Genomic DNA, 26558 nt, shown 5'->3' with positions numbered 1-26558 from the left:
TTTTGATAATAATTGAAAATGTAGAAATTTCTTCATGAACATTTCAATTTGCTTTTATTGTATCGATTATAGAGGTTTTAACCTTAGGTCCATTCGCTTCTTTTTTAGGTTAGAGAACTATATTTAGAAGAATGTTTAACCCTAACCCCGGGAATACAAATTGAACCCAGGAGAGCAGCGTGCAAGGCAATCGATTTACCAACTACGCTATGCCCGCCCCTATTTTAATTTTTTTATCTAGTGTTTCTAAATATACAAATTCGATGCAAATGCTTCGATACTGGTGCATTTTTTTGGAATGATGAAACCCATGCACAATGTACCTTGCGTTTCCTTCAATTAAAAACTGTGTGAGAATACCTAGTTATTTGACAGTTTGTTGCTCATTAAAGTGAACCTTTTGTGAACCTTTTATACATTTTATTCAATTGAAATATAACAAATTTGTAAGTACCAATGGAAATCAAAGTTGTGTTTACAGTCTTTAAAAACAGCAGGTGCCTCCTATCGAAAAATCGTCCTACACAGGTTTTAGATTAACGAATTGGAATTCCACCTCGCATGTCTCTATTATAAGCTATAAATCTGTTTATCGCTAAATCTAACCCCACGTGATAACATCAACGACGGAAAAGCACCCTTCGGTGTCTTGAAACATTTTTATTCTTCCGATTCTCTTTCTTCCGTCACGTACAACAGATAGCAAATTTCGAAATTATCCCCCTTAAAATGCTAATTCCCACGCAGGTACTAAAACATGTGCTCTTGCTTCTTTCTTTTTCATTCCAGAAACTATCGTCGCCCTCCACCCACCAGCATGGAAAGGATATAACACGCTGTAATGAATGCAAATTTCGGCACATTATGACGACCCGGGCGTCCCACAGCTACCGAAGGAACGACCGCTGCTAATGGTGAAGGCAAATGTCGGTTCACAGCCACAAGTCCTGGTAAATTTCACACACGTTGCCATCAGGACCGTGGCAGCAAAATAACCCTACAACCCACATAAAACAACGGAAGCAGCCTTCGTCACCGAAACCACTTCCTGAAACTGCTATCGCATAATTAAATCAAAGCTCGGAAGCAAAGGTGCAAAGGCAAATATTCGCGTAGTCACATTTAGCGCCTGTCAGTCGCAAATAAGCACAAAAAAAGTGAAGGAAATGAAAGCTAACGGTGGGAACACTATGAGAACCACTATCGTCATGCAGGCAGTAGTACTGTATCTATTCCAAAACTGGGTCGACGGGTCTAGACCGGGGTCAGGCCACCGGTTGGATGTTTACATTGCCGGTTTCTTCCCGTATGGCGAAGGAGTGGAGAACAGCGAGACAGGCCGTGGAGTAATGCCAAGTGTGAAGCTTGCCTTGGATCACGTAAACGAGCACTCGACCATTCTGCGAAATTACCGATTGCACATGTGGTGGAACGACACGGAGTGTAATGCGGCCGTCGGGGTCAAGTCGTTTTTCGACATGATGCACTCTGGGCCGCACAAGCTTATGCTGTTCGGTGCCGCCTGCACCCACGTAACCGACCCGATAGCGAAAGCGAGCAAACATTGGCACCTAACCCAGCTGTCATACGCGGATACGCATCCTATGTTTACCAAGGATGCGTTTCCGAACTTTTTCCGCGTGGTGCCATCGGAGAATGCGTTTAATGCACCACGATTAGCGCTTTTGAAGGAATTTAATTGGACCAGAATTGGAACAATCTATCAGAATGAACCGAGATACTCATTACCTCACAATCACATGGTGGCCGATCTTGATGCCATGGGACTTGACGTTGTAGAAACGCAAAGCTTCGTCTACGATGTGGAAGAATCTTTACGCAAGCTACGCGAGAAGGACGTTCGAATCATTCTGGGTAACTTCAACGAATACTGGGCCAGAAAGGTGTTTTGCGAAGCGTACAAGTTGGACATGTTCGGTCGATCGTACCAATGGTTGATCATGGGAACGTACACCAACGAGTGGTGGGCCGAAAATGATACCGACTGTATGGTCGACCAAGTACGGTTGGCATTGGAGTCGTCAATGCTGGTGGATCTACTACCACTTTCTACCAGTGGCGACATCACGATTTCCGGCATTGTAAGTTTTAAAATACTATGGAAATGCAAGATATTTTTTATTTAAATAATTTTCTAATAGAACGCAGATGAATACCTAACCGAATACAACAGCCGACGAGGAAGTGAGTATTCACGGTTTCATGGTTACACGTACGATGGAATCTGGGCTGTAGCGTGCGCAATACAGTATGTCTCACAGCGTAAAGAACACTCGCTGACTCATTTTGAATATCGAGTAAAGGAATGGGAGAATATCTTCATCGAGGCGCTGAAAAATACCAGCTTCGAGGGGGTTACGGTAAATTATCACATCTCTAACATTGGGAAAACCCTTATAATTATTACTTTCTTTTACTCAAGGGTCCCGTGCGCTTCTACAATAATGAAAGAAAGGCAAGCTTTCTGTTGAAACAATTTCAAAACGGCGAGGAGGTTAAGATTGGAGAGTACAGTTCGTTGACGAATCGTTTAGATCTATCACTCGGTCATCCGATGAAATGGGTTGGCCGAGCTCCCCCGAAGGATCGAACACTCCGGATCATAGAGCACAGTCAGGTTAACATAACGATTTACGTAGTCCTTGCTAGTCTCTCGTGTGTAGGAATCGTAATGGCAACCGTATTCTTGATCGTCAATATTAAATACCGGAATCAACGGTTTGTGGTATATTATTTCAAGACTTTTTCGATAATAACATCTCGTTTCTAAATAGATATATCAAAATGTCCAGTCCCCATCTGAATAATCTAATTATCATTGGATGTATTCTGACCTACATGAGCGTAATTTTTCTCGGATTGGACAGTGGCTTGAGCAGCGTGGCTGCATTCCCCTACATCTGTACGGCCCGTGCCTGGCTACTCATGGCCGGGTTCAGCTTGGCGTTCGGTGCAATGTTCTCCAAAACGTGGCGTGTGCATTCTATTTTCACCGACTTGAAGCTCAACAAAAAGGTGATCAAGGATTATCAACTGTTTATCGTAGTCGGGGTGCTGCTGGCGATAGACTTGGCAATTATGACCACCTGGCAAATTGCGGACCCGTTCTATCGGGAAACGAAACATATTGAACCTTCGGTAAGTTTTGCTTAATTTGTGTTTGTTTTCAGTTGTAATCTTCCGAAGAGGAAAAATTTTAACCTCCGAAATCGTTCCAAAGCACCAGGCGATCACCTAACTGAAGACAATGTCGCGACTTTCGGGGCAATTGGACGGAACAGAAAGTTTTGCGTTTTTGTTCAGTTTTTTTTAATTAAAGTAAAATGAGCTAACAACCGTTGGCGACCATTGTTTTTTGTGTATTTTGGTAACATGTGGTCTACAATTTAATATTTTGAAACAATTCCAGATGATTGTCCACCGTAACAACGTTTTAAGGGGGATATGGTGTTGTGGGCAAAAAAAATCGACTTCTTTTTTATAAGCTTAATTGTTAGTATTGAACCTCTAGAATAGTCTTGTTTTAAACAGCCATGCATTCCTCGTGCATATTTTTTGTAACACACGCAGATCTTAATCTATCGGCAAAATACAGTGTAAACAATACACTCTAAACTACTTCTACCCAAATTTTCGAAAGAAAATACCCAATGGGTTATATTCTGCAGCGTTTTCTTCGTGATGCAATTTGATGTTAGACACCCTTTAATAGCATTTAACATTTTTCACGAAGCCGTATTTTTCAAATTGACGAATACGATAACTCAAAAAATAATCAAAGAATTGACTTGCTTTTTTATGAGAATGCACAATATGTGTACCCGAGCAAAGTCGAACATCAAAATTACAACAAGTAGAAATCATATTTTGATAATAGCATCAAATTGAAATCTTATTTTGCTATCAGTTTTAAATTTTTTAATATAACATCAAATTTTGATCTCATTTTGCTATCTTTGTTTCTTAGAAGAATGTTCTATGTTTATATTTCTTTGGTGAAACTTCAAAGTGAATACATATTTTGTTATCGAAAAAAAATCCAATATCTAAATGAGCTTTCAATTTACTCTCACTGATAGCAGAATTAGTTCTCTGTTTGATGTCATAGGACAATTTTACTGCTCTCCATTTTGATCTTTTAACCGTTAAAACGACCAAAACGACAACAACCTGAGTAATCATTTGCCGAACATCACAACATCAACTTTAGATTTCAATTTGTTGTCAGACTCTGCTCGGGTACCCGAGCAAAGTCCAACATCAAAATTACAGCAAATAGACAACATATTTTGATATCAAGCATCAAATTGAAATCTTATATTGATATCAGTTTAAACTTTTTCAGATATGACATCATATTTTGATTCCATTTTGATGTCCTTACATTTTCAGAAAAAAATGTTTGTTTCTATTTCTTTGACAAACATCAAATTGATTACTTATTTTGTTATCAATGAAATATTTCACCATCTCAATGAGTTTTCAATTTGCTTTCACTGATAGTATAAATAGTTTTCTGTTTGATGTCATAGTGAAATTTTTCTGTTTTCGATTTTGATCTTTTAACCGTTAAAACGACCAAAATGATAACAACCTGAGCAATCATTCCCTACACACTCAATTTGGTTCGGCAATATCCCAACAGCCGTGTAGTCAGTAAATTTAGAAACTGATATCTCAGTAAAGTAAGATTTGTTTGCTGATTTTCAGTAAAATATTTTCCGAGTCTCAGCTATGAAACGTCACTTTTACTGAGATCTCAGCAAAAAACTTGTTTACTGAGATCTCAGCTGTTGAAACTTCGGCAAAAGATACGAAAAATGCTGAGATTCGGCAGAAAAAATTAAGTGTGTACTACATCACAACATCAAGTTTAGTTCTCAATTTGTTATCAGACTCTGCTCGGGTAGCATGTCGATGAACCACAGAAAACTGATTTTTTTTCTCCCTTGAAGAAAAGTGAGCGAGATTTACAGTGAAATATGAGATTTTTCGGTTTTCATGAAGCCATTTCCTAAAACAAGATTTTTTTTGGTTCATCGAGTAACCACAAGTCCAAGCTTTACTAATCTTTTGAATTTCCTATGCCAGACAATTTTATTACGAGTATCATGTTCGCCACGGCGCTTTTCGACGTCAAAATGGTTGGACGTCTCCTCTTGGAACGCTCGTATGTGTGGCACAGTGCAACTGAAAAAAATATATTTTTTTTTCGTTCACGATGCATGTATAAATAAATCTTAATATTACCCAAAAAATCGATTGTTGTCTTGCCTTCAAAATCGTAAAACAAAATAACTTTCGGTTTGAGCACTTTTCACGAGACGTCCTCCTTATGAATTTTATTCATTTGGTTCAAATTTTATCACTGTTGGTCATTTTTTCGAAATCAACTGCACAAATTTGTAAATAACGCATATAATGTTGGTCTCTAGCTCATGAGATGCTTGCGGTGTAGACGAGAAAATTACGGTAGCTTCATGAAACAAATTCCATGGACGAGGCAGACAATCGACATTATCGTTTTTCTATAGGATTCGTCTATCGAATGTGATATTCCATAAATCGATGGTTGCAATGACTTGTTTCACCATCTTATTTAGACAAAAGATCGTTTTATTTTGAGTAACAACATTTAGATGCAACCAGGCCTCGATTTTGCCTGCAAGTGATGTTGACGTTAGGTGATATGAATAAAAATTAGAATCGAGATTTCTCTCTAAAATTGACGTTGACGTTGTTTTCGAGCATTTACTCAGGTTAGCATGATAAAAAATATAATATGAGTAAATACTTTTCGAACATCAAACATCTATCAATCTGGTATGAATAAAAGTTAAAAATTGGACCATATTCTCAAAAAATGTTTAAGACGCTATTCAAAATTAGTTATGGAATTTGCAATTCGACTTTGTCTCATCAGAATCCGACATTAACCTAGTCACAGAACTAAGCTAGCGCCGGATTGACGCTAGCTCCAAAAACGGAGACACTTTTTGTGTTCCTGAGCAAACCGCTTTGTTAAGCACGGTGCTCATTTTAGGCTGATGAGAATTAATGAAATCGAAACATTTGATTTTGCTTAGCTATTTAGCATACACAGATAGCATTTACTATTTAAGTATGAACTAATTCCTGTAATCAAAACGTATTCATTTTCTACCATTTACACTTCTATTAATTAATGTTTTTATACTTCAGTGGTTTAGGTTTTCAAAAAAAGTGAAAATGTTAAAAAATTGGCGCGTAATTTTTAAAAAAATACAACAGCTAATGATAGTCACTTGATGATTTGATTCCAGATGATTAAATAGTACAGGGATAATTCTGACGGATTTCCTATACAATGATTATATAGTTATATCCTGGTTGATTCTGGCGAATTGCATACTTCCATACCGACCAATTTTCGCGAGGTCTGGGAGAAAGGAGGCGTTAGACATAACGCTTTGCTCTGCAAAAATTTTGCATGAGCTGAGAAATTGGTAGGTTCCACATGAAACTGAACCGTTACTATCCGATCATAAATATTTATATTTTTGATCATCTTATGTTACTCTTAATGTGGTAACAGATCGTAATCCTAAATCTTCAAGCTGGGACCTCTTTTGGAATTCCATGGATATTATCCAATAATTAGTCAACTAGACGACGTAGATGACGTCGTGGATACGACAGCTTGGTAACTTCGTACTGTTAAATCGACCAAGGGGTTCGGTGGAGGGCTGAGCTTGAAAGAATGAAGAAGGATATAAGAAAAGCTTGGAACTGGCTTCAGTGTTATGACTCCATGACTTTCAGGTCAGCGCATAGTGCATATAAGACATGTCTTAGATCTACAGAGCGGGCTGGCTAGCAAAAGCTGTGCACTAATGTCTCTAGCCTGTACGAGGCTAGTAGGTTAAATAAAATTTTCTCAAAATCAAAATCGATTTTCAGATGAACTCCTTAAAAACCAGAGATGGTGTTTATGTGAAAGACGAAAAAATGTTCTTAGTTGTTTCTTCGACGCACACTTTCCAGGTTGTATCGATCCGGAGCTGAACAATGCTCACAGATCTCATTCTGATGATTCGGAATGGCGGGCGTTAGCACGCACATTGGTTACCACTGAATCGGTCAAGTGGGCAGTTGCCATCTTTGCTCCATACAAATCACCCGGAAAAGATGGAATACTTCCCATGCTACTGCAAAAAGGATTTGATATTTTCAAACATGTCTTGAAAAATATTATGCTTTCCTGTCTTGCTACCGGGTATATCCCAAAAACATGGCGAGAAATAACAGTTAGATTTATAGTTTTAGGCCCATCAGCTTAAGTTCTTTTTTTCTAAAAGCTTTGGAACGGATACTCGATCAACACGTCAGGAACGTTAGTTACACAAAAAGCAACATGCATATCAGTGTGGGAAATCCACGATGTTTACAAAATTGAGAAGTCCTCGCTCAAGCATTTAATTCGTATGTACTCCTAGATATTGAAGGACAATGTCTCCTTCCAGTCTATTCCGGAAGCGAGCCGTGGCCATGGCGTACCTAAATACATCTATTGGTTTTACACGACAATTGTACGTCACTAGTTTCATGTGGATTCCTTGTGGGGTGGCAGAGTGGAGAGGTTATGACGGTCCAGTCAAAGCTAAACCATCTGCAAAGAATATCACTGATGGCGTTGACTAGTGCATTAACCACAACTCCGACTGCACTTGCACATAGACCTCAAACAAGAAGCATCATATCATGTATCATGTGCATACAGATTACAGGGTACTGGGCTTTGCTACAGTAACCATGTTGATCTTGTTGCCAGTTATACACGATTGTGGTCAAAAATGGTTACATGGGGTGAAGAATTCTTGCTCCCAGCAATATTACACTCACATGTAGCTTTCCTTGCAGGACATTCCATGTGAAGATTCCTCTCAGGAAGAGTGGTTGTCTGCCTATATGGAAAGAAAACAACAAACGCAAGTGGTCTGTTACACTGACGGTTCTATGATGGAGGGGCGTGTTGGTGCTTGTGTCTACTGTCGTGAAATGAGATTGGAACAATCTCACTCGCTAGGTAGATACTGTACTGTATTCTAAGCAGAAATCTTCGCGATTATGTGCGGGGTACAATCGGCCTTTTTACGGAGCTAGTCCGGCAAAGTTATAAACTTCTGCTCCGATAGTCAGGCTGCAATGAAGGCTCTTAGCTCAAACAAATCGCGGTCCAAACTAGTGATCGCATGATAGAAATGAATGGGCTAACGAATTGGCCAGGTCAGGTGCAGCGATTAATTTCGTTGGTCCTGAGCCCGCCCTGCCAATTTCAACAAGTTGGATAAGATAAAAATTACGGTCCCAGGCTTCGTGCGAGCACCGCAATTATTGAAGAAATTTACAAACGTTTCGCTAAGCAAAGGCGTTTCTAGAACAATCGAGCCCAGTGATTTCGAAAAATCTCTTTTATTTTTCGAAGCTCCACTGCGGCATCCTGATCAGGCTTTTAACCGGCCACTGAAAACTCAATTATCACATGGCAAATATTCAGCGCGCTGAGTCTTTGTCATGTGATCTTTGGGAATCCGACTACGGAACCTCATATCATCCGATATGCAACTGTCCAGCAGTAGCGCAAATGTGATTTCGAGTTTTCGATCATCCTTACATATAGACGACACCGTGTTTGGATGATTGAAACTCAGAGACCTACTAAAGTTTCCTATCCAATGTGTTAACGAGCTTTGGGCTTACTCGCAGGCGATTTGAACTATTTGTGAGTTTAATTTGCCCGCTGTTTGTTTTTGTGATGTACTTTTTCCCACCTTTCCACTTCTTTTTTCTCCCTCCTCCTGCTCTTTTTCTTCCATCCAGGAAATGGTGAGAAGATACAGCAGTTTTTCGGCACAGGGTTCTACTGAGAGACTATTAGAAACAGTTTTCAAAGTGATCAAATTTGATCAAGTTATATATTTTGTTTAATAATGGCTCAAAGTAGTCATATGACACAAACACTATATCAAAACGCGATGGACAAGGGCTCTTATAGTAACCGGTGATAGTTAAACTACCACTACAGAGCTTGTTGTGTAGAGAAGTGAAGCATAACAGGGTGATGCTAATTCAATTCACAGTTTGTAGAAAACAGTTACGCAAAAAGTGAAGCCAAAATAAGTTGTCCAATCGAGAACAATGTACAAGCTTATATAAAAAAATCGATTCTAATTGTACTCGATTTGACTTGAATTATTTTGAACTAAGTCGTTAGGTCAATTTTTGCGTTCTTTTATGCTAATACTCTGGTTTCAGTTGTTTCCAACATGTTTGGAATGTGTAAAACGAAGAAGGACGTATGGAAAATGCTAGAAGCGAAGAAAGGTGATAAGTGCTTTTCTCTATATTGTCCATGAAACTGAGATCAGTTACAGTTTTATACTCACAAATTCGGGAATATGTAATACCTGAGAGACATAGAAGAACACTAAAGTTATTATCATCTTTCTAAGTAACTATCAACTAACATTCCTTATACTTTAGCGGTAGCTATAATTAGTTCATATGTGTAATTAACCCTTTCGTGATCAATAGAGTGACAGGAAAAAATGACCCCTTTCGGCCCATGCCTGAGTCGATTCCTAGTCCCACCAGGAGTAATTGCTCCAAATTTGACGCAAATCGGACAGATCACTTCGATAAAAGTTTAATAACTTCTTTTAACAAAGCCGAATTTACTAGCAGTCTTCGACAAAGTTGCAGACAATTAAATTATCTTTCTTATTTTCACTTACAGTGATAATATGGATAATATGATGCATACAGTGCCACCTTGCGGCGAAAATGCGAGTTAGTGGGTTTTTTTCCATGTAAATTGTCGAAAAATCCCCTACAAACTTCAGGCGCGTTGGTGGCTAAATATGTCCGATTTGCTTCAAATTTGGAGCAAGTGCTCCTGGTGGGACTAGGAATCGACTCAGGGGTGGGTCGATTGAGTTTTCAAAAAATCATTATTTTTCTGGGCACTCTAGTGGTTATTAGTGTTTATAAAAACAATAGGGTCTTGGTATGTGCATCTTTCGCTCGCAAAAACTAGAATGACTAATAACTGGGACTTTTTATTTGAGCTCTAACAGTTATTGGTATTATTCGTGCTTCTGAAGGTGCGTTACGTTTTGCTCGCAAAAAAAAAATTAAGTAGCAAAAAAAAAATTTTAAATGTTCATAAAAATAGATTAAATATATAATTTGGGACTGATTTCAATCACCATTTGTCAAACAATTCGACTGTTGAATTGTCTAAGTTGTGCCTATTTCTCCACCTATTTTCTTTCCACCTAAAAAAATAATTATACAATTATGGTTACTGAATTCCATTCCTTCGTATTTGTTTAGGTGCATCCAACATTGGAAGACGTCATCATTGTTCAGGAGAACGAATACTGCCAATCCAACAGAATGACAATTTTCATCGGTGTAATCTATGCGTACAAAGGATTACTCCTAATCTTTGGTGCTTTTCTGGCATGGGAAACTCGACACGTGTCTATCCCAGCACTGAACGACTCGAAACATGTCGGATTATCCGTCTACAACTGTGTGATCATGTGCGTGATGGGTGCCGCTATCGCTTTAGTACTATCGGACCGCAAGGATGCTGTGTTCATACTGATTTCAATATTTATCATCTTTTGTACAACGGCCACACTTTGTTTGGTGTTTGTTCCCAAGGTAAGACTAACAAAAGATGGATCCAAACAAGAAAAGCTAATAAAACTCTGTATAGTTAGTAGAACTAAAACGTAATCCAAACGGGGTGGTTGACAAAAAGGTACGTGCAACGCTGCGACCAATGTCCAAGAACCGTCGCGACTCATCAGTTTGTGAACTGGAACAGCGAATGCGAGATGTTAAACAGACTAACTGTCGCTTCCGAAAAGTGCTAATGGAAAAAGAAGCAGAGCTACAAACCCTCATCAAACGTCTTGGGCCGGATGCTCGTGCTTGGATAGGATTGGAAACCTGTTCTTCAGAACCGGACGTTAACAAGGAATCTGTCAAGATTCAAGTGAAAAAGGATTATGCCAGCGGTGAGTTTCAATTACAAACAGGTCTTGAAAAGTATTGTCAATTATTCTGCTTTCCAGAGGGAACCGAATTTACATCAATTGGAAGTCTAGTCTCGAGTAACGATACATTAGATTCCGTTGGTCCAGAAAGGTTTAGAATAATAAACGGCATTTTTGAGTAAGCTATTAACATATTGTGTTTACAGAAAAAAGAAAACGACCGTTGTTTTACCTGGCGAGGAACTTCCAACCAAACCAGTAGCATCTGTCGTTACGAATACTGTAACTAGGAGCAGTATGGTCAACACCACCACCAATGTTCCAGTTGCAAATGCAACGATGCCAACCGCGTCATCATTGATCAGCGCGATCTCTACAGCGGCACAAACTGTAGTAACAACACAAACTGCAATGGCCAAGCCATTGCCACCTACAGCAAATAGTATTGGAAGCTCTACCAGCGTTCCCCAAGATCCGAACAAACCAATGTTCAATGATGTTCGCAGGGAGTCAGTATCTTGTTCGAAGTGGTCACCTGGTCAGATTAAGGTAAGTTCCTGACAAGTTTTGCCGACCAAACCAGTAGATAGTTGTGACAATTTTCTAGGATCGAAACGAGGATGATCGTAGTTATCAGAGCACAACAAAAATGAACAATCAGATGAACGGTACCTCTGTTGCATCATTGAACCATTCAAACAGCGAGCTTAATCAGGTGTGTCACCATAGCAAACCAAGCAGCAAGAGTAGAGGTAAGTTTATTTAACAATAACAGCCAAATGGTGCAGTGAATACATATATATTCATTTAGATATAGGCAACGACACTGCCCGAAGAGTCAGCGTCCAGGCAACATCTTCGTTGAAGGGTAACTTTGTCGTATCTCAGAGTGATCTCTGGGACACGCATACGCTGTCACACGCCAAACAACGCCAATCCCCAAGAGGACAATCGCGCTGTCCCGATCACAGTCATCCACCGCCACAACAGCAACAACAAGCACAACAGCCTCCACAGTATGATCACGAACGTGAAAACAGCACGGCTTCATCGCCCGGTCCTATTCAGCGTAGCGTATCGGAAAAGAACCGCACAAAACATCGTCATAAACAGAAGTCGACTGCATGTCAGAGCGAAACCGATAGCGAGCGGGAGCAGCGTGACTATCAGAACTTCTCCCCGTCCGTTTGTTCAACTGGCAGCACTGCCGTTTCGACGTCAGTTGCAGGTGGTTGCGTAACACCTACGAAGATGACCTCACGAAAACTGTCTAAAGCACAGCATTCCCACCATCACTCCACCCCGAACGTGGCTCCGGAGAAGAAGGCCGGAGTCGGGTCCGGTGGAAGCACTCACATAAGACACCGCAAGAAAGATTCCAGCTCAAAGCCAAATCTGTATGGCGCTTGCTCCGAATCGGAGCTGCTTGATGGCGATACGGCTATTTTGCCGATCTTTAGGAAACTGCTTAACGAAAAGGACTCAAAATATAGGACTAGAAATATGGTAGGCGCTAGCTGCCCTAATATATCGATTAAATGTGATATTGTTGAGTATCTGTAAAGAATGGTTTTTTGGTCTGTTACATTTAGTTTTAGTAAGTACAATCAGTATTTGGGACATAGTCAATCTAGAAGCTTGATATGCCATTGAAGCAAGATGAGACGCTGAAGTCAAGAAGATTATTTTTAGAATACATTATTTGGCAACTACAGTTCTTGTGGACAGTTTAGTCACTACCCAAGAAACAATTGAAGTTTTATACCATGATAAAAGTACAAGCTAAGTTTTATGAGTGGCTATGAAATTCCCATAAAACCTCAATTATTACTAGGGTATACATCTTTCTAACAGATTCTCACATTTATCCATTGTAAGAAATTACTCTCAAACTTTTTCAACCATGATTATTTAGAGTCGTTTCGAGCTTCAGCACTAATATTTCATCGAAGAACATCGAATACCAATCAAGCCTATCCGAAATATGATTCGAAAGCGGTTGTAATATTTGAGCCGTAGATATTACAACCGCTTTCGACTCAACCGGGTTCGAAAACCAACTAGATGTCGTGTACTCTCCCACACTGGAGTTCTATGCAAGTCATTTCACACAGACTAATTGGATGTTTGTTTTCCTCCAGCTGTCATATATGAAACTGTCAGCCAATTTAAACGTTTGAAATAGATCGCCTAAAGTATTTATAATGGTGTTGAAATGCTCCATGTCGCTGTATAGCTTATTCCGGAGACGTACAATACCGGTTGATCAGGTTCCAGCACGAAAATAATCCGACCGAAAAGCTATTTTCAATTTGTTTCCCTCCATCTATGACAGGTGGAGGAAAACAAATTGTTGAACACACTAATACAGTTACAGATTGTCAAGTAGTCTCTAGGAGTGACGCACGGCTATTGTGCTCGTTGCCATAACCATTCTCATTCTAAAATGCGCCCGTCGTTCAAGATAACTTTGTGATCAAAATTGAGGTCCTCTCCAATTGTCCCATATCAGTTGGTACTTCTTTGAATGATGTCCCAAGTCACGGGACAAAATTCGCCAAGTTGAAGTTTGTAAATGGCCGAGGAAAGCACTGAAATGAATGTAGATTATAATGAAATGCCTGTGTTATGTTTGTATGGAAAGTTTTTACTGAAAGATTATAGTCAATTTAATTAATTATTGATCTTGGTTACATGCTCAAATTCAAGCAATGCTTTTTCCTATTATATGTTACCCAATAAATTGTGATATGTTTATATATAACTCTAATATCCTCCATTAAACAGATTACTCTTATACACCCAATGTTGCACGGCGTTTTTTGTATAATAAAAATGTGTGCCATTCGGTACAACGGCCAACTGATCATGTTTAACAAATTTTTAGGATTCAGCGATGGCTAGAGTGAACTGATTGTTGAGGTTCGGGCAGCTTGAAATCCCAAAACAGCTTGCATGTTTTGCATATTCAGTCAGCCAGGAGGGAATGACAATCTTTGATATCGGTCGCAAAGCTAGCATCCGCGAACCCAACAATAGTGTGATCTATTTCATTCTTTGCATAAACCAAACCAAAATCCAACCTTTCAAGTTCCTCCTGCAAGTACATCCTTGTCTTGTTCTCAATGTTGCTTCGATAGATTACATTGAAACTGTCTGAAGGACATTGCTGAATTAAAATCAGAACGCAATGACACTACCAGCTACTAAAGACGCCGATGAGTTCCCGATATGGCTTATCTAAATGCTGCCTTTTCACTGATTTCTCGGGCTTTAGAGTGGCTCTGAGACAAGCAACGCGTAGCATACTGAGCGTTTCGTTCCACCAATTAGCTGGACGTCGTCTATTACGTGGTTCCAGTTTTCCCAGCATCGTGGTGTCACAAACCCTCACCATCCTTCTTGTTACATCAGCCCCACATTCTCGGTCCCACCGTTCAGCCGAAGTTCCTCTACAATGAGGTCTTTGTTGAAGGTTTTCGTCTTCCACAATCGCTCGTCGGTCAGCCTACTCCGTGTTGCAGCAGGGTTCCGTTGACGCATACGGTAGCGAATCGCATGCTCGTCGCTATGTGTATACTACTCGCATACTCTCCAATCCACGTTCGCCATCAATGAAGGACTAAAGAATTCCAGCGGATCTCGGAAGGCGGAACGTGATGCACTACTTCGCACTCATTCACTTTGCTGAAACTGCTTCCGACAGGGTTGTCGAGTAAAGGATTGTCAGTACAAATTCTCGTGCAGCAATTCCATGGGCTAGTATCATGCTTATCAGTTATGCTTCAAGCGCAAGAAGGATAGCAACGGCAAGGGGACAGTCGTTGTAATAGATGGAAATACCACTACTGCGAAGGAACCTCAAACTTTTTCCTCCACCAAATGAGCTAACTTTACCGCTACCGACGTGTTAGCATTCAGTGCAGCTCAGCAGTTCTCATCACAGGTCCTGTTGTCTACCGCGGTAATCGTTGTCGAAGATGATGACGGCAGACACGTTGCAGCTGGTGCTCTTCTGGACCGGGATTGGAGAGTAATTTTATTACGGAGCGATTGAGTCAACGATTAAATGTTGAACGGCAAAAGGTAGACATTTCGTCTACCGATACTACGGCAAAACAGCGGATTTTAACAACGATTCGGCCATGAATTTCCGATTTTTCATCAGAATGAGCTTTCTCGCATAGGCGATGGTGACTGTGAATCTACCGACAGTTACGATCAACGCAACAAGACGGCAATTCCAAATAGCGTTCAAATGGCCGATCCGTTATTCTGTGTTTCCAAGAGTATGGACATGATATTCTGCATTGGAGTTTTTTCAACTTTTTTGTGACTGGTCAGAAAATTCAATTTGACGAGCAAATGCCAGTGTTGAACAAGTCGATATTTGGATGGGTGGTGTGCAGTGGTCTGTCAGCTTCAAATCAAGCGCTACAGATCAACAACAATGTATCCATGTCAGATAACTTGGGCACTCTATTGACATAATTCAGAAGAAATGGAATCAGCAGTAAACTATTATCCAGAGGAAGTGCGTTGTGTGGCATTATTCGCTCAAACGGTCCAACGTGGAACAACTGGACCGCATACTATTTCTATGCCAAAGGACGAAGTAGTTCTTCAACGGATGGGCGGTTCAAGAGACATCGCATTCCGATGGCTCCTAGAAATGGACCGCAGGTTAGCAAAGAAAGTTGACCTGAGGAAACAGTACGTTTCGTTTATGGACTAGTATTGCCGTTTGGGACACATGCGATATAAACAAGCGATGCTAGGGTTACTGTGCCCTAATTTATCTTAGTACCTCTATTCATCTCATCCATTTAAACACATTAGTTAGAGCAGTGAGCATTAGCTCAAATTGTAGGATGAATAAGGGTGCGGTGTACTTGACTTTTTACTTCGCTCAAACGCGGGCATTTTACATTTTCCAAGCCAGATTTATTCTGGTACTGCTTCGTAGGAATGAAGCAAAGCTGTTGAAATCTATACAAGCGAAATTCGATCACTGTAAGCCTAGTTTTCAGCGAAATAATGTGACATCCTGACTAATGAGATGGATAAGGGCGCTTCTAGTTACCCTATCCACCATATCATCCGGTGAAGAAGGAGGCAAACGCGACCACAAAGGTTCGAATGGTCTTTGAGGCATCTTGCAAAACTTCATCGAGCGTCTCCTTGGACGGTGCGGTGCAGAATGCATTCTCTGGCGTCCCTAACCCACGAATAAAGTAGCAACGCATGAACTTAATACGGTAACCTACGGTACCAAACTTGCACCGTTCCTGGTAACACGCACGCTAAAGCAACTGACGTTAGATGAAGAAGTTTAGTTTCTGTTGGCAGCGCAGGCAGCTATCAAGAATTCGTACATGGACGACGTGTTACTAGGATCGGATGACGTTCAAGAAGCGATCAAGTTATGAATCCAATCAGATGAGATGATGTTCAGTAGCGGATTTCGTCTCAAGAAATGAGCTTCGAACGCAGAACCAGTTTTAGATGGAATTACTGAAGAATACTTAGCAATCTCTGATGCTGATGGGATCATCTTGGATCCAGATCGTATTGTTTCGATAGTAGCCACACAGTTTGACACTTTAAGACTCAGTTGCTACCATCACAACCAAATTAACCAAAGTGTGTGTACACTGCTTCTCGGATGCTTCTAAGAAGGCATACTGTCTTTCCACACTACTTTTACAGTAAACAGCAAGTTATGGCGGGTAGCTAGCCTATAACAAATATTCAATAGCCTACCGATCGTCAGCATCTAGTTTAACCCGCCTAGTCGCCTTCAAAATCAAAATCGAGAGTTGTTCCTTTGAAATGTCAAACGATACTTAGACTTGAGCTTTGTGGAGCGCTCCTGGCTTCTCAATTATATGAGAAGGCACTGCAGTCTATCAAAATCAATTCGCCCCACTTGTGTGATGCGGTGAAACAAAGCGGTACTACATAGAGCACGTTCATTGCCGCCAGGGTTGCGAAAATACAAAATCTAACAAAACATGATGAATGGCGTCAAGTTCGCCGAATACATAATCCTGCTGATTTGATCTCTAGAAGCTCTGGATCAGCGTCCCCAATGATGGTGTTTCGAGTAACGAGGAGGAAGAAGAGAAAAGACATCGTACGGTGGCTGCGGCTTCATCGGTAAAATTTCAAATATACGGAAATGATACGTCGGACAGCAAATTGGTTACGGCTAATGCAGTTACTACGCACGCCGAAAAAAGACCGCTGGTCAGGCTCGAGCTACGGGCAGCGGAATGTATTTCAATTCGCCTTGTGCCACTTTCTCCAAAGAGTGGAAGGCACTAGCAAGAGGCGAGCCGGTACCAGGCCAATCACCAATGTAGTGATACAATACAAGCATCGCCGAATATTGTCTCATACGGTTGGGTAGAAGATTTGGGCACCCAAAATGAAGGCAGTGCGCATAGAGCTGGTTTCGCAACTCTTTACGGTTTGTCGCGAGAAAAGGCAGGCGCATCGAACTTCATTCCGACAATGGTACCAGTTTCGTCGAAGCCCGAAACAAACTACTGGTGTTCTTATAGTTACAAAATGACAAGCAACACCGGGACAGGTGTTCCGCGTGTCTTGGTCTTGTGCGGACCAAGACATGCGGTGGTATTTTAGCCCTCCAAGCCTCGCATTCCAGAACAGCACTTTGTTCGGCCAAACATCATATTTTGCGTTCCTCGGAAACAATCCAGTCAAACAATCTAGTGGCATATATAAATGTGATTTGTGTTAATGGTACATCACGACTATTTTATGGTCATTTAGATACCCAAAAATCCATTAGGGTTACCAACCGTCCTTATTTTAAAGGACATGTCCTTATTTTCGAGGTTTTTGGAAAGCGTCCTTATTTTACTTCAAATTTCCTTAATTTTAGTCTTAAACCTTGGCATATACAGGGTGGTTCAACATGAAGTTTTTTAACAGGGCATTTTCCAGTAGTTAATTGGTAGTAACTGCAAACTGTCGTGCTATTGTAGTTTAGTATTGTTTGCCATTTCATAATGGAACGACTTACACTGGCTCACCATCTTCAAATTGTTCAACTATATTTCGAAAATCAGCGATCTATGGGAAATGTGTTTAGTACACTCCGTCCATAATATGGTCGACATAATCGGCCAACTGACTCAACTATTCACCATACAACCAAAAAGTAAGCGTTGTAGTTCTCGTTATTGGATGATTAGCGAACAAATCGACCACATCCAGTACGCAGTGAAGAAAACATAGCGGCGGTGACATCCCCAAGCATGGGAAACCAACATTAACAACTCGAATCCGTCATTAAAATTTGGATCAGTCGAATGGACTACCTGAAGCTCCAACATGGTCAACATTTAAAAGAAATTGTTTTCAAACAATAAATGGCAAAAAATGTTCTTTTGATTGATAAATAAACAATTCGCAATTTACTGCATTTTTCAATTTTTTTACTAGATTAAAAAAAACGTCATGACGAATCACCCTGTATTAAATTATTCAGATCAACTTTATTCCAAAAGAATCATTTTTTTCCAGCGATTTTTTTGGTAATGCATACTCTCTGCGACTCATGGCAACCAAAATTTGTTTTACTCAGAAGTAACCAAAATTTGTTGGATTGCTCAATATGGCCAAAGTTCGGTATTGACAATATACTATTCTCATTTTTCTCGATTGAGATACAACGTCCCAGTTCAACCGCTGGAAAATTAGCCAGAATTTCGACTGTTTTTTTTCAGAATTCTGGATCAAGTGACATAACTGGCAAAACATTTGGCAGGGATGTCCTTAATTTGCTCTCAGTCTATTTGGTAACCCTACCTAACAACTGATCATTAACCAAGTATCTGCGGGCCGTTCACTTCTGATTGCCCAGCAACGGCAGTTTTCCATTGTTAATCCGTTGGGTATGTGCAGAAAGAGCGTTTAGTTTCTCTTCAGAGTGCATTGTTTACATCCGATCAGTTGTGCAGTTGTTAGTTTGAATCCAGCCGACATGGAAGAAAATCAGCAAACCGTTCACGAAAGGATTTTGTTCACACACACACACATGACAAATTCTGGGTTATTGCATCGCCCCTTGGGAAAGCCAACACAATAATACAATATACACCATTCAACTGTTTCACAGTTGCACCAAAAGTTCCAAAAACAAATGACAGTAGACCATAAGCCAGGAGCTGGACGTAAACCGGGAATAACGCGTGAAAAAAATCGAGAGAGCTTTTTGGCCATTTCATGCGGAGTCCGAATATTTCGACTCGGGATCAAGGAACGATCTGGACTAACAACGAACAAGATGCAGAATTTTCCAAGTCGAAACGAACGTCAGCATTGTTGCCAAAACGCATGCCTGGAAACTCTACAAGACGTTGTTCACAAAATACCGGTGCTGTGTCAAAGCAGGGTTTTAAAATATTCCTATAGGCTTTCCCTTCAAGCCGTTTGGCAGTTTCTTCATCTGAGCAGTGAAAAACAATCTCGCTCGAGCTGTGGGAGGCGAGGGGAGAAGTGGGGTATTAGGTGAAAAGGAGATTCATGATCTGTGAATTTTGCACATCGGTGCACAACTTCAATTGAATTTCCCGAGCACAGACGGAAAGTTCGTCTGAGATCCACCCACCGAGCTTTCCCGACCGAGCATGATTAGACATGGGTCGCTGTCTTATATTCAAGGGGGCACCAGCTCTTTGAAATTGTATGCTCCCGGGCAGAGAACTGATAGGATATGAACGACGTGATGGAATCCGAAAGCTTAACCCGAGGTATATTTGTACCAATCATTCGAATACTATGTTTTGCCCCGAGGAGGCTTGTTAGACGAGAATTCTAGAGCTTTTTTTCATTACATCATATCTAACAGAAACGTCAAACGGAGAAAATCGCGCGCAAAAATTTCCTTGCAACTTTTAAATTTATTAACCAACTAAAGCACCCAGAAGGCTATTAATTCTACTATCACCTAAATACAGGATCGTATAAGCATATTACATGTTTTTCGCAAAGATAATAGGGAGATAATTGATAACTATTATTTTATTACATTTTGCCGATCACTTTTGCTATTATGCTCTTTTACATATGTGGTCTAGGCAACACCGTTTGTAGATGGCACATTTTACTGTGCCGTTTTGAGAGACGGGCTTGTAGTTGAGATATATTTCATGTGCTGTATTGCAACCGAGAGTGTAGATATGAGGTTTGACATTGGAAAAAGATGCTAACTACAGTCGACTTGGAAAAACATCACAATCAACAAAATATTAGCAAACCTTTGGTATACTATACGTAACATTTTGACTTAAGATTAAATTAACATGTAAAGAGTTATTATTTTTCTCAATTATTTGTGGAAGATAAAGAGTCAATGCTTAGTTTTTATTTGGCATAATAAACTTAGTTTACATTTGTTAGATATGACGTTTTGAATAAACGGTATAGAATTATGTATCGTGTAGCTGAGTGGTGCAACCATAAGTTCAGCGGCATCGTACTCTTGACCGCAACCATGCACGCGAATCCTATGGATTTATATTAATTCATATTAGCCAGTTCCAGAAACCTTCAAACTTATTCTAGAAAACCTTGTAGAGGGTATACATTGGAAGAACTACCAATGGTCAGTGGATATGGATAATGTTCCGCTAGTATATGAATTCTGATTTTGACGAAATCATAGCAAGGTCGAAATATGGCTATACTGCCGTTCTACGCATAATTGTCCCATGTTGCTTTTTGGTCATTTTCACTTTTTTTAATCAAACAGTCCTTTTTGATGTATATTTTCAGAAACCACATCCAAATCATAAAGTTTGTTCGAAGACTTCGTGAAAAAATACCAAGTTTGTTTGTCCCATTGTTGATATTCTACGCATAATTGTCCCACTAACAAAAATCCCAAAAAAGTGCGCAATAAAAAAATAATTACGTAGCGTTTAGTTAAGAAGTACATTACGCTAGATGTCGGGCACTGAAAAAATTGATGGAAAAATACAGGATCATTAAAAAAGAGATGGCAGTGGCAATATTAATCACAGCAGTGAGAACAATCCTGTAAAGCTCTTCATTACTATCGTCGCTTGCATAACATGGCGAACGCATCTAGGATAATGAGCCTATTTTCGCAATGTTTCTATTATCACGCTACCCATTTGAAGCCGTTGGTTAGTTCAGCGCTTGCTATCTTTGTTCATCAAATTGGATCAAATGGTAGGGCGACAATTGGAGCACTCGATTGGAACTTTAGTTGCGATCAAACACTAGCATTTCATCGTTTTCAGGCCATTTGTGTTATTAGATTGGTTCTTAAGAACGAAGCAAAATTGTGAATGCCAAATTAATGCACTCCATCGAGTGTAGGCAGAGTAATTAATGAATATAATATATCTTGTGAGGTACCCTTCTAAATACAGTAAAAATAGGTACTTTACCCTATATCCAATTTTGATGAAGCAACAAACTTCCGAGTAACAGAAAAACTCACGACATACAGTTTTGTAAAAAAATGAGTTATGAGCATCATTTACATAGATCGTTATGGGACTGATATGCGTAGAACTTTCTAGTTTACGCTCGTTTTCTCGGCATAACAGTCCCACCTAACATTTTTTCTTAAAAACTAACGTTAATTGATCTCTATAATAAAAAACTGGACTGATTATATTGAAAACGATTGCCATGAACGTAATTTTAGACAATAAAGCTTTATTTGTTGCACCGTTTCTCTCCAGATTGCTAATACAATTTTCATCTTCAATCGCGTTTTGCTCAGTTGCCAGTTTTGTAACATGGGACAATTGGCCGTAGAACGGCAGTATAACACCTATGCAATTTTATATGTTATATTCCTCAATAATGAGACACGGTTAAACACTATTTGCGCAGAAGGTCATAATACCTGTAAATTGATACAGCCAAGATTAACGTTTCGACTTACTATTCATGACATGTTAACTTTCCATTGTCTTTGGTTCGGTACATATTCATGACATGTTAACTTTCCATTGTCTTTGGTTCGGTAGAGTTATATGAAAATTCTATGAGCATAAAGTGATTATTTATTTTCAAGTCATCCAAATTAACTAAATTGTCCATTACAGTAAAATTCTGGCCAAGGGATTACGTTTGACCATACCGCTCAATTAAACTGTCTCATGTCAATGGCAATCAGCTTCATACCCAATTATAGGTATATACTTTACGAATCTTCTCCTAGCACAAATTTTTGGCAATCCACTCAAGCAATAAACTGAATGTGGGACTAGTTTACTATCAATGGAATTCTAAAAATCTACCACATTTTGTGTTTGCACTTCAACAACCAGAACAATTCTAGTGTATAGTTTAGAAAGAAAAGGTAACATAATATAGTGTAATAGAATTTGAAACCGTCTTCCTACCGATCAAAGCATGAAACATTTTAAGCACAGCATAACAAAACCTGAACATAAATGCACAACGCTCATGTCATAATAGTACACAATCTTGTTCGATAAGCACGTTTTGAAAAAACTCGGTTACTTTCTGTTGAAGAAAGCTCAACAATAATGCTGAAACAGCGACTTAGCCGGTGCGCGCATAACAATGCATGTATTTCAACGCAAGTTGAACATTTTATATTCGATGGTAAGAACCGGAAAACTGTAAATATATGCACATTTTTTTATTAAAACAAAAACAGTCGCAATTAAAATGGTTAGATCTTGTTCATCGAAGTAGACGATACAAAAATGAAACAACCAGGCAAAACATTGACAATTTCAATTTTTTCTAACGGGATAGACGATAGATTAAACAAACTAGTTATCCGCGAGATAAGAAGATTCTCAACCACGGATAGTAAGAAGCAGCATGCCACTATTATAGTTATATGTACGTCAATAGCTATTAGCTATACCATCGTATTCATCGATCAAACGCAGGTAAATTAGGAGAAGTGCGAACTGATGTTGATCAAGGAGCCACAAAATTATACCTGTGTGACAAAAACGCTCGTCGTGCAAACAAGCCAACATAATAAAAGGAATGCTGAAAGCCATGTTGAAGGTTAGTAGTATGATTCATTATCTAGCCAAATTGGTAGGGTTTGAAGAATATTGATTTGATTATTTAGTTTTGGAATAAAACGCATGGAAATTTTGAGATTCTTACTATTCAAATTGATGACAATCCATTTTTCTCATAATGTAGGTTCGGGAGTATCTTATGTGTTACCCAGCTGACTACCACTAAATATAGGTGCATAATTTTGCATTCCATTTAATTTATTTTTTTTTTCTGCGATGGTCCACCTGACACCTTTCGATAATAGTTTTCCTTCAATCTTATTTCACTTCCGTGTATGTTCATCCTTCTCTCTTATAAATCCCAAGGCCTCGGCTTCACAAACAGCTTCCGGTCATGTATGAATTCTCTTAGGGCATTGATTCACTTGGAGCATTCAGGTAAGGCGTTGAACAAATTGAAGCCTTTAAAATATCTTCTGCGAACAAGATTTCCTAGCGTTCAACAATCTCAGATTGCTTGTCGGTTTAATACCAGTCACATCTCTTCCGTAAACAACTGTGCTAAACAGGTACTGCGGCGCCATGGTCCTGCACCAGTTATTACTCAGAAGATAAAAACAAGTCTGCTGAACTGACAACCATTGTAAACAATCGAGCTTTAAAATTCGCAGAGTTACCCGAGCAAAGTCCAACATCAAAATTACAACAAGTAGAATAGATATTTTGATAATAGTATCAAATTGCAATCTTATTTTGCTATCACTTATCAGTTTTAGATTTTGTAAATATGACACCAAATATTGATCTCATTTTGTTGTCCTTGTTTTTTAGAAGAATTTACTATGCTTATATTTCTTTGGTAAAACATCAAAGAGAATACATATTTTATTATCAACAAAATTTCAACATGTCAATGAGCTTTCAATTTTCTCTCACTGATAGCAGTTTTCTGTTTGATGTCATAGGACAATTTTGCTGCTCTCCATTTTGATATTTTAACCATTAAAACGACCAAAACGACAAAAGCTTGAGTAATCATTTGCCGAACATCACAACATCAAGTTTAGTTTTCAATTTGTTGTCAGACTCTGCTCGGGTAGTCTGTCACATCGTAGCATCAACCAGTCACTAAACTTCGACAGTTCAAGCTCATTAACATGATGCTCTCCTCGAAACTATCACCGATGATTAACAAAACGATGACAACGGAAAACTGGTTTACTTCCGCATTCTCCAAGATTTTTCTCATGTCATTAATGTATAGGATCAACAAAAGTAGTCCTAGTACACTACCCTGTGGTACACCAAAATTAATTTCGGCTTCTGATGATGTTGCGTTGTTGTACCAAAGATAAACTTATAGATAAGTTTACCTTTGGTTGTATTTTGTATCTTGTGTGCGTATTTCTAAGTAACTGCTGTTTCGCATTTCCTTTTACACCATACTTCTCCAATACACAAATCAGTTTACGGCGATTAATTGTTTCAAACACTCGTTTTAAGTTAATAAAAACTGCCAAAAACAAACTTTCCCATTCTTCCATAATAGATAATAGATATTTGTATTTGTATTTCTCATATATACACCAACAGACAATTCAAAACCCCAATGTTTTCTTAATGCTAAACTTATTGCTAACAGTCAAATCATTACAAACGTTTGGTAAAAATAATAACAATAAAGTAAAAAACTGCAACGATACATCAGATAATGAAGGAATCAGCCGAAATTAACGTGTCCGTTGAAAGATATGATAATAGATAAATTTTCCGAAACCCTCATTGTTTACACAACGTTATACCAGCACTATTTACACAACCCATCAATTATTCTTTAACGAACGTCTCTCAAATTTTCTCGTAGATCGGCAGTAAATTTATTGATTTGCAATTCTCTACTCGTGATGATTTTGGAACTGGAATTACGCCGTGATGATTTTGGAACTGGAAAATGTCTTTTTTAGCCCTTCCGGAAAAACACCTTGCCTGAACAACTTATTAATAACTGTTAGCTGTTTGTTTTGGCGAATGGCAATACAGGGAGTATATTTATTCTAATTTGCAAATTTTCATCGCAAAATCCTAAGCATTGAGCGAGTGAATCTCACGGAATCGCCTCGCAAAAAACGGTGTTACGGTGTACGTTGTAAATCAAAATTCTCAAGACTAATTGTTTCGAAATTTTGCACATAATTCGTCAGGTAAAAAGGGCGGCTAAAATCGGATTTTCGCTAAAAAAAAATTGGTTTTCATATTAATGTTCAAAATTATAATTTTGTAAAAAACTCCCGTACTTACCTGGGGAATGATGTGAAACAAAACTGCACAGAATTTTAGAACGATTTGTTTAGTGGATTTTGAGCAATGATGCGCATCGTATTTTTTTCAAAATACCTGTCATTCGTTCAATTTCAATGGTTTGCATTAAAATTTGGGAACGTGTTGTTAAAATATTGTATGAAAATTGACTGAATAGACAAACACTATCACAAAAAATTATGAAACCAATTGTTTGAGTCCCAGCATTTCAAACAGAAACACACACCGCCATTGGCCAAAAAGTCGCAGTGAAACCACAAATCGGGATTCGAGAGAAATTTCGCCGCTGGGGAACTCTCCGTCGATTTAGACTAGACCTACCGCTGGGGACCAGTTTAGTAGTATGCGACGTAGCACCGAGTTCGGGTCGTCGGAGCGCCAGCGAACCAGACGTCAGGTTTCACCGGAGTCCCGGACCGACCTCAACACCATACCGGGTAGCTCGTAAGTAGGCTAAATCCACCGCCGGGGATTAGACAGTGTCCCAGTGAACCGCGAGCGTATCTGGATGGACCTACTAGCTGGCTCGTTGAGTAGGCTATGTCCACCACCGGGGACTAGATCGGGACGAAACGGGGAGCTAAATGGCTTACGGAAACGAACATCGGTATCGGTAGAAATCTACCGCTCTGTTTCGGGAGAACCTTCTTCGCCGGAGAATTCTCCGTCGGAGTAGGCTAGTTCCATCGTCGGGGACTAGACCGAGTATTTCGCGAACAAAATTTTAGTAAAGTCGGGAGCTCATCGGGGAAGTGAAGCGAAATGGAACGAGAGGGGAATCAAAGGGTTTAAAGGTGCTAAAATCAAAAAAGAATCGGTATCAGGAGACCTTCATTCGCTCAACGAACAGATGGCGTCAATCGTACTGGTAAAGCGAGGAGCTCGGAGCCCTCCGCGCAAGCTGCCTTAGAGCCAGAAGATACGAAGAGTGAGCTAGAATAGAAGGAAACAGAGAAAAGCGCAATATAGTGTTCCACGCCGCAAGCTCAGCATTGAAAGTGAGATAAAGCAAAGAAAATCGGTTTGCTTGAAATAGTTGTGACCAACCCCTGGGGCGACGCATACCATGTGACGATAGCAAAGATCAGTGGGCCTTTGGAAATGTGCTCTGATAAACCGAAGGTTACCGTAGAAGGGCTCTTCTACG

At 39.6% G+C, this 26558-nt stretch overlaps 1 protein-coding gene across 1 annotated transcript; it reads left to right on the top strand.

Annotated features, from left to right (window-relative positions):
- Window positions 1-1166: 1166 nt before the first annotated feature.
- LOC131677753 (gamma-aminobutyric acid type B receptor subunit 2) lies at window positions 1167-23226 on the top strand. Its single transcript, XM_058957775.1, has 10 exons — window positions 1167-2102; window positions 2163-2381; window positions 2444-2739; window positions 2796-3159; window positions 10396-10731; window positions 10787-11090; window positions 11148-11220; window positions 11276-11618; window positions 11677-11821; window positions 11881-23226. Exons 1-10 carry the CDS (start codon window positions 1167-1169, stop codon window positions 12630-12632), a joined length of 3768 nt encoding a protein of 1255 aa, XP_058813758.1. The 3' UTR covers window positions 12633-23226.
- The last annotated feature ends 3332 nt before the right edge of the window (window positions 23227-26558 follow it).

This window comes from Topomyia yanbarensis, chromosome 1 (assembly GCF_030247195.1).
Source record: "Topomyia yanbarensis strain Yona2022 chromosome 1, ASM3024719v1, whole genome shotgun sequence".
Taxonomy (NCBI): Eukaryota; Metazoa; Arthropoda; class Insecta; order Diptera; family Culicidae; genus Topomyia; species Topomyia yanbarensis.
Note: the sequence above shows the minus strand (reverse complement) of the source record. Positions and strands in the feature narration are given on the sequence as shown.

What these genes read in the sequence shown, in the direction of transcription:
- LOC131677753 (XM_058957775.1), top strand. Translation starts at nt 1,167, where the DNA reads ATGAAAGCTAACGGTGGGAACACTATGAGAACCACTATCGTCATGCAG. An exon ending in CCAGCTTCGAGGGGGTTACG is followed by an intron (nt 2,382 to 2,443) that starts GTAAATTATCAC and finishes CTTTTACTCAAG; the next exon opens with GGTCCCGTGCGCTTCTACAA. An exon ending in GGTCACCTGGTCAGATTAAG is followed by an intron (nt 11,619 to 11,676) that starts GTAAGTTCCTGA and finishes ACAATTTTCTAG; the next exon opens with GATCGAAACGAGGATGATCG.